Source organism: Ursus maritimus, unplaced genomic scaffold, assembly GCF_017311325.1.
Source record: "Ursus maritimus isolate PB19 unplaced genomic scaffold, ASM1731132v1 scaffold_14, whole genome shotgun sequence".
NCBI classification, from domain to species: Eukaryota; Metazoa; Chordata; class Mammalia; order Carnivora; family Ursidae; genus Ursus; species Ursus maritimus.
The window spans coordinates 61,382,770-61,391,858 of NW_024423786.1; the positions used below are offsets into that span (position 1 = coordinate 61,382,770).

The 9,089-nt window shown below is 56.1% G+C and overlaps 1 protein-coding gene across 1 annotated transcript in view; it reads right to left on the reverse strand.

Moving 5' to 3' along the window:
* PIK3R6 (phosphoinositide-3-kinase regulatory subunit 6) overlaps positions 1-9,089 on the reverse strand; it is a 56,388-nt gene that overhangs the window by 18,961 nt on the left and 28,338 nt on the right. The window contains exons 10-14 of the mRNA XM_040630019.1: positions 8,682-8,865; positions 3,658-3,823; positions 2,825-2,911; positions 1,381-1,765; positions 862-881 (exon numbers count right to left, since the gene is read on the reverse strand). Coding sequence (XP_040485953.1) covers positions 862-881; positions 1,381-1,765; positions 2,825-2,911; positions 3,658-3,823; positions 8,682-8,865 — 842 coding nt within the window. The remainder of the gene's footprint in view (positions 1-861; positions 882-1,380; positions 1,766-2,824; positions 2,912-3,657; positions 3,824-8,681; positions 8,866-9,089) is intronic.

Genomic DNA, 9,089 nt, shown 5'->3' on the forward strand with positions numbered 1-9,089 from the left:
CCCCCCCCCCCGCCAGCAGGTGCCCGCTAAGAGCTCCGAGTGAATTTCCTCCACAAGCTGGTTAGGGCTCCCCTCCTGCGCTCCCTTCCAGCCTCATCCCACCCCGGGGGGCCCTGGGGCTGACTCTTGAGGTCGAGAGCCAAGGGTGGTATCTGAAAACGGCCCCTTCCCACCTCCCCCCTACCCTCGAGGGCCCCCTACCATCTCTGCCAGCTTGTGGATGGCCGGGCATAGCGTGTTGACCGTGTTCTGGTACCACGGGTCTGCGCGGCCCAGGAACGTGGCCAGCTCTCTGAGCTCCGAATGTCTGCACGACGCCGGCTCCTGGGGACGAGGGGACGCATCAGGCCGGGTCCCTGGCACTTTCTTCCTGGCCAGAGGGTCCCCTAGGCACACTGGCCAATCACTGAGCCTCTTGGGGCCTCCGTTTCTCTGCCATGGGAAGACTAGTAGGTTTTACTCTCCTGGTGAAGCTGGGATACCCTCGACTGAGGGCCACTTGCCAGGGACATTGAAAAGTGACCACGAGCCTTGAGAGTGGAGAGACAGGGACTGCTTTGAATCTAATTCTCCCCGAAGAGCAAGCAGAGGGGGGTAAGAGAAATGCAAAGTTGCAAGGGTAAGTGTGTCCCCCACCCCCCAAATATCGGTGGGCTCCCACTGCCTCAAACTTCCTTTTATGTGACCCTAGGAAGCGAGCTGTGTGTGTGTGTGTGTGTGTGTGTGTGTGAGCCCCTGTTTGAGGAGAAGCCTGCAATGAATTCCATCAGAAAAGTCAGACAAAATTCAGTGATGGGCAGCTGCCCCCCCCATGAGGGGACATTCAACCTCCGGGGCCCACGTCTGGGGGTGTTGGGACACAGGCCTGACCTAGAAGGACCCTCCCGGCTCTGCATCCCGAGGAAGGACCATCCTCGTCCCAGGAACCAGGGATGTGGCTGCCCAGCCCCTAAGCCAGACCCGTGCTGCGGAGCGGATAGCCCCTCCACGCCGCACCCCCCGCCCCTCCCTTCCCTCCCCTGCCCTGCCCAGCCACCTCAGGCGCCAGCACGGGGACGTAGTAGAGCTGCAGGCTGAGTCTGGGGGTGAGGCAGAACTTCTGGGTCTCTCGTTTCCTGGCGAGGGCAGTAGAGCACAGGGTAAGGGCAGGGGCTGTGGCTCCCAAGAGTCCCACGTCCTGGGTCTGGTAGTTATTATCTCTTGACTTGGGGCGATGTGCTCAATCTCTCTGAGCCTGTGTTCTCATCTATAGAATGGGTACAGTAACGTCTGTCTCGGGGCACCGTGGAGAGGGTTACGGAGCCCCCTGCAAAGTGCCGAGCCGGTGCTCTGCGATGGTGGAGAACAGGGTCTGACCCCACCCCTGCTGCGTGGGCCCACCTGTCGTCCCCCAGCACCAGCACCCTGGCTGTGTGAAGCCGCGAGACCCCAGGCAGCAGCTCCCCATCCCCGCTGGGCATGCCCGTCCTGCGGTGCAGCCCCTGCGGCCCATCCCAGCATGCAGGCATCAGGATGTCAGGGGGCCACACCCTCTTCTTGATGCCTCCTTTGCGTTGCAACCCGGCACGCTCCAACTCAGGGCTGCCGGGGACAGGCAGCTCGTCAGCCCCTGCAGGGAGGTCCCGCTCGATGCCGCTGTCGGTGGACAGCATGGACGCCCGGGCCAGCTCCCGGTCTGGCCAGAGGCCCTGCAGGTCCAAGGCCTCCAAGTCGGCACTGAGGCGCAACTGGGATCGCGGGCGCAGGAAGAGTACCAGTTCCTTCCCTGGGATGCAGAGAACAAGGGGACTGTGAGGGCGGAGAAGTTACGTGAGGCTGCCAGGGCCTCACCCCAGCAAGGCCTGTGGTTCTGCGTTTCTCAAACACTATTCAGCCGAATAGAAGCCCCGTACGATGCCCCACGAAGGAACAAAGGTTCTGTGGCCAACAAAGATGGAGCATTCCACATATTCCTGCCACCTCTTATTGAGTTCCATTAGTAAACATATTAAAGGCTCTGAGAAGTCCTGCAGTAAAGAAGTCAGCTTCGCTCAGTACCTCCCACTTAGCTGTCCCTGGAGTCCTCTTTATCATATCCACTCATTGGCTTCCTCCCATCCTCCCACTGTCTGTAGCTTCTCCTCGGACACACAGAACAGACCCTACCTGCTCCAGGAAAGACTTCTAATCTGCTTCCATTTTATTACCCATGAGAAAGCTGAGTCAGCCTAGGGTGACCTAGCCCAGGAAAGGAAGTGCTAGGACTTGGACCCAGTTCACTAGCCCAGCACTACCCACCATAATCCACACCCTTGTCTCCCTTCCCCAACACCCCGCCTGCCTTGAGAAGGGCTGGGGACAGCCGCGTGGGAACGCTACTGTGGACAGAAGTATCAGGCAGGCGGGTCTGTCTGGAAGGCCCCCTCCAGCTGCAGGAACTGGAACTTTTTTGTGACTGTCTCCTTCTTGGGGACAGTCATTGTCTTTTGGCATCAACGTGGTATGTGACAATTCCTAGGCATGTGAGGCCAGTGGCTAATGCGCTGAGCTATCCTGACATAGAGAAAATGGGTCCTTCCAGATGTGCAGAACAACTCAGGGAACAAGGAGGACACACGTGAACACACACACAACGCAGACACACATACAGACATACAGACACAATACACACAGTCACACAAATGGACAGAGACCTGTGAAGACAGTTTCATGTACACACACAGACACACGCATACAGACACACACGAATGTACACACAGATGCTGAGACACACACACACACACACACACACACACCCCTATTTCCAGCCAGCTCCCCACCGAGCAGGTGCAAGGATAGCACTTACAGAGCTGTTCCTCATCGGTCCACAGGTGGAAGGTGATGTGGGGGCTGGGCAGAGGGATGCTTGGCTGCGGGTCCTGCAGGGGGTCACCTGAAGCCAGGAGAGGGCTGTGGCATTCTCTGCCCTCCCCCCTCCAGCTCCTGTAGGGCCCGGGGGGGGGGGGCAGAGACCCTCCCATATGCTCCAGCCCAGGCTTCCTCTCCGTCCCGTCGGCTCACCCAGGGCCCAACAGTGCACCTGTCCCCTCCCTGCCCGAGGCTGTTTAGCAGCCCCCTGTTTCCTGCAAACGTCCTAGCTCGGCCCTTAGGACCCTTCACAAACCAGCTCAGTGTCTTTCGGGACCTTTCCTCCCATGGTTGGTCTCTTCCCGCTAATCCCTAGCGAAAAGCGCAGCCAGGCCGGGCCGCCTTTCCGCAGCCTGGGTCTGATTCTTACTAGCTGGGTGATGTTGGGCAAGATTTTTCAGCCTCTTTCTACCTCAGGCTTCTCGTCTGTAAAACGGGGGGCATAATAATTTCTATCTGAGACGTTTACTCTGAAGATTAATCGATGTAATATTTAATATTACAATATTGAATATTTATATTATCAAGTGCCTAGAACAGCAGCTGGGGTACAGGTGGTGCCCCGCAGGTGTTAACTGTCATTGTGACCAAATCATCCACCTTCTTAGCCCGGGACCTCCCGAGGTTCTGGGCAGCCCTCAGTCCCCAGGCTCCCAGGAGCCGCGAGGTCCCCGGCCCACCCCCGACCTCAGCCACACGCGGCAGGTGCAGCGCTGCTCTCTGGCGCCCCCTGCGGGCTCTCGCCGGGCCTCGCTGCCCCCGCCCGCTTACCGCAGCAGCTCCCCCTGGCGGCCGCCGCCGGCCCCAGCAGCGAGCAGTATATTTCCTCCAGCCTCTCCAGGTGTCCCTCCCGGCTCGGGTTGGGTTCGCTAGCCATCTGCTCCACGGCGGCCACCACGGCGTGGAAATAGCGCTCCAGGGCGCGGCGAGGGCTGGCCTGTCGGGGAGAGGCGCCAGAGCTTGGGTCCCGGCCCAGCACCCACCCACCCCAGCTCCGACGTTGCCCGAACCTCCTTGTATCGGCAGGTCCCCTCTGTCCCTCACACTGTGGCTCCCTGCAAAGCCTGGACCCCAGAGGGGCAGGGGTCGCCGTCCTTGGATCAATGTGCTGCCCTCACCTGGATGCAAACTCGGCGAAGGCAGGGCTTTGTTTACGGCTGTATCCGCTGCGCCTAGAACATCTTCCGGCATATAATAGATACTCACGAAACAGTTCCTGAATATTCCCTAGACTGCTGTCATTCCTATGCTATCTTGACATCCCACCGATGCTAGTATTTACTTGCTATTTTTTTGTTCGGTCAGCTCACTTTTTTTGCTTCAAAACGATTTCAGAGGGACAATTTATGTTGCTTCTCTCTATAAAAAGGCGTGTGTCGCAGTGGTAACAGACAATAACGTGACTATAACCATAAGGCGAATATAAGGATCACGAAGCACTGTTATTAAATTCTAGCCAGGTATGTGGCCTGCCCAGCTTTAGAGCTTGGAGCTTGCCTTCTCTCTCTCTCTCTCTTTTTTTTAAGATTTATTAATTTTAGAGCAAGAGTGCATGCATGAGCGCCAGGGTGAAGGGCAGTGAAAGTCTTAAGCAGACTCTGCGCTGAGCCCCACATGGGGCTCCAACCGGGGGCTTGCCTTAGGGCGTTGTGAGGCTCGATCTCACAGCCCTGAGCTCACTACCTGAGCCAAAACCAAGGGTTGGACCTTCACCCACTGCACCCCCCAGGCGCCCCTGCTGCCTTCTCTTTTTAAAAAGGGAAGTTAGTGTAAAAGAAGTTAGGGGTAAAGCACCACCCTGAGCCTTTCTTCTAAATGGAAATTAATGGAAACAGGTTTTGTAAGTCTCTCACTATGCATTCCGTGCTCTTTAGCATGGCTGCTTCCTGCCTCCAGCGGTATATGTCCCCAAGTTCTGTCCCACCCCCTCATTTCCTCTCTGATTCCATCTGATTCCATCTTCTATACTCTCCCTCTCTTCCACTCTGCTTTGGCTACACAGGTCTCCTTATCATTCCTCAAACACACCAGACAATGCTTACACCCCAGGGCCTTTGCACTTGCTGTACCTTATGCTTGGAATGTTCTCTCGGATATCCATATGGCTGGCTCTTTCACTTCCTTTAGGACTTGACTCAAAAGTCACCTGACAGGGAGACTTCCCTGATGACATGATCTAAAATTTCAGCCCTTCCCCCCAATTTCACATCCTTCTTCTCTGCACATTTTCCCCTTTAGCTATTGTTAATCAGACTATACATTTTACTTGTTTATTATCACACACAGAGAGAAAGAAAGTGAGAAACACTATAATATAGACTGCCTGAGGACAGGAATTTTTATCTGGATCCCAGCACCTGGAATGAACAATGCCTGGCCCATAGTGGGTGCTCCGTAAATATTTAATGAATTTATAAATTAAGCAAAAGACGAAATAGACCCTATAGCCCTTTCCAACTCTGATTCATGTATTCCTCTAAGTGCCTTATTTGTTCGTTCCGCAAATATTTTTTGGAGCCCTAGCTGGTCAGAATGACCTCCTCTCCCTTAATCGGGAAGCCAGGACCCTGTTTGGCAGACCCGTAGCACAGTACAGAGGTGAGCCTGCCTGTGTGCTCGTTAGAACTCCGTGTCTTCTCAGCTAGGAGATGGGATTCTTTAGTGGTGGGTGGGCTGAGGGAAAACAGCCAGAGAACATAATCCAGGGCACTTGCTCTCAGAGGGTTTTAGAGGCCACTGTAATGACTTTGGCTTTGACACTGTGTGGTATGACAAATGCCACGTGACTACCCGATCCTCACCTTCGGGAACGAGGCACTCACGAGCCCTGCTGCTGGGAGTGTTGGCAGCTGTCCGCGGCGAGCTGAGCCCCTTGCCAAAGTTGGCCTCCCCTGAAGAAAGCCACCTCCACGGTCACGCCCTGCTCCTGAGGACAGTACCCTCCCAATAACTAGCAGATGTGGAAGGAAGTAAAAAGGCCTGGCCCCTCACGATAATGCGAGACAACTCTGATTCCTACCAAATCAGCAGTGGGCGAACTCTTTCTGGGGCTCTGGAGACTGAGGACAAGAGGAACAGGTGACCCCGCGGAGATGCGGCTGGTCTCCAGGCCCACTGCCGATCTGGCGAGATCTGGCTCCCAACTCTGTGCCTCCAGACCCCTCGCGTGGCCTCATCCCCATATCCCTCCTGAAATCACCGCCTTCCAGCCTTTGCCAAGCAGCCTCCCCTGGTTCCTGCTCTCCTGACCCCACATGGGATAGCCCTGCCTGGAGACACCCCATCTCCGGCACCCAGAACACACTGCAGAGGGTCCCAAGCCGACCTCCCAGTCTGGAGACCTTGTTAGCTGGTCCCGCGGACACAGGGGGAGACCAAGGCCTCAGACCAGGCCTCAGCAGACGGGATGTAGGCTGGTGGTCAGACAAGCCCACCCACCAGACCGTGAATGGCCGAGCCGCCTTTCCCAGGCTTCACCTGTTCCCAGGCCCAGCAGCTACAGCTGGGAATGGCTTCTGTAAGGCTGCTACAAGAGGCAGGACTCCGGATAAGGGTGCTGGAGCTCTCGGGGGTGGGGGGGGGAGTGGGGGGGTGGAAACACGCGCTGGAGAGCCCCAGGCCAGGCTGATGTGTGGAGCCCTAGCACCAGCAGACTGGAGCAGTGCCCGGAGGCTGAGGACACCTGAATGCCGGGCATCCCGGCGTCTCTCACTTCAGATCAGTGACGCATTCCCTATAAGCTCTCCTTGCTCTTCTTCAGCCCCGTCCCCCAATTCTCTAGACACAACACTAGACACTCAGAGCAGAGGGCTCTGCATACAGGGGAGCCTGCTAGGGCCTAACATGTTGACTATGCCTAAAAATATATAGCTTTTACTTTCCGGGTTTCTTTTCTTTTCTATTTTTCCTATTGCAAAATAACTGACCTGTGAATTCCAGGCCTGAACCCCACTCCGCTCCCATCGTGGCACCTCTCAATTGTCCCCATTCCCGACACCCTCAAACTCAGCCCAGCCTCATTCCTAAGCCAAGCCCTAAGCCCCAGCTGGGTCTAACTTGGAGCTGAAGTGAGGCTTGGGATCAGCTCTTGCCCAGATCACCAAGAAATGAAAATCAGTGTTCTTACATGTTTTTGGTTGTGTCAAAGAGACCCCTTTGCTATGGCCTGTTTGGGAAGCCAGAAAGCATCACCAGAGCTTCTGGGGGGCAGTGGGGGCTGCTGGGTCAGCAGACAAACTCCTCCCCTCCTCACCTTTCTGAGACCCATGGCCCATTGCAGGGAGAAGGGATATTAACCCCATCAGGGGCCATAGGTGTCTGGGCTGAAACCAACATGGGGCTTAAGTATGAGCTGGGGGTGCATTCCTCCAGGATGTGGTCCCGTGCTGTGAACTCCCTAAAGAGGGTGCTATCAATCAGGGACATAAAGGACAGTGGGGAAGGGGAGTGAGTCAGGAACCTTCCACAGGTCCCAGCAACCACAAAGGAATGGGATTCTGAAGATGTGAAGGGCTCCTTGAGAGCAAAGAAAGGATGGGAAACAATCATCTTGGTTTCAGGAGGGAGCCAGGCATATGTAAAAGGCACTGTCAAAGGATGGGTCCAAGATGCTGGGCTCAGAGCATGGATGGAAGCTTCCAGATGGAGAACGGCAGGAGGAAGGGGCCACATCTGATGCATCTTGATGGGCAAAGCAGGGTCTGAGACAAAGGACTGACACCCCTTCCTGGGGCAGGACATGCGGGGGATAGCTGAGACCCCAAGAGCACCTGCCCCCCCCCCTTCTGGTGCCTGTCCTTCCCAGACCAGCAGCACCACAGACCCGAGCTCGGAACCTTAGCCATGATCCCACCCAGCTGCCTGGGGGGACCGGAGCCTTTCCCCTCAAAAAGGTCGCCTCCCACAGTGCACGACGCACGCTCTCAGGTGGCATCCTCCCCCTCTAAGAAGTCCCGCACCTGCCGCAACCCTTGGCTGGAGCATCTCTAACCTACTGGAGTCTTGCTGTGTGCAGGGGCCCCGGCTGAGTTAGAGAGAGAAATTAGGAAGTAAGCAGGTGAGAGTGAGAAATGAACGAAATGCCCAACGACAGGAACAGGGGACTAGTTAAGTCATTAGAGCACGTTCACAGGTGAGAATATGGTGCAACCCACAGGAGTTGGTATTTTCCAAGGAAAACGTTTCCATCTGGCGTATTTCAAATGGCACGGGGAAAGCAATATTATATAAATGCACATACGCGTGCAGTGGATAAAAACTGTATACAGAGTTTGGGATCTCCTTTTGTTAAAAAGGAGTGGTGGGGGAGTGGGGCTGGGAGGCGGTGGAATGTAGGTGTGAAGTCAGAGAGATCCGGGTTCAAGTCCGGGTTCAACTCCCGGTGTGACCGCGGGTAGGTGTGCAACCTCTCTGTGCCCACGTTTGGAAAATTGTATCCATTTCACAACATTGTTAAGATGGGGTGAGAATTCTTAAATGTGATACACGCGAAACGTTCAGCGCAGCGCCCGGAACATAGCAGACACTCACTCGACAGCAGCTTCGATGATGAGCGTTCTCAGTATGATTCAGGAAACAGACCACAGTGTTAGTTGCTGCTATGTCTGGGTGGACGGGCGCGAGGGATTTTTGTTTCCTCTTTTGGCTTACGTGCATGCATTTTTTCAGATCTTCCTGCGTGAGCGTGCACTCATTTTTGATTGAGGGGAAGGTTGTATGAAAATAGGAGAAGGGGGAGGATGGGTAGGAGCCCTGGCGTGGGCTGCCGCCAAGGAGGGCTAGGACGGGGCAAGTACCTTCAGCTTCCGCTGGAGGGCGCTGGCGTGGCAGGTGTCCCCGAGCGCAGCCTGCAGGGTGTGGGAGACCACGTGGCGCATGCAGGCCTCTGGGGTCTGGTGCACCTGCGCCGCCTCGATCTCCAGCAGCAGGGCGCTGCACACGGAGGGAGATACCAGCTCGGGATCCACGAAGAGGAACACCCTGAGGGCAAAGGTGGTGGTGGGGGGCTGGTGAGGATGACCGCCGGGAATGGAGCCCCCGAATGGGCACCCTCAGAGCCTCGCAGCCCCCAAGTGTTTTGTTTCTCCAGAAACAGCCTCGAATTCAAAAGTCTAGGAGGGGGGTGGTAATAGGGAGCGGTGGGGACTGTGGCAAATCAGAGCAGGCAGGAGCAGCTCATCCGTGTCGGGGCGGGGAGGGGGGGG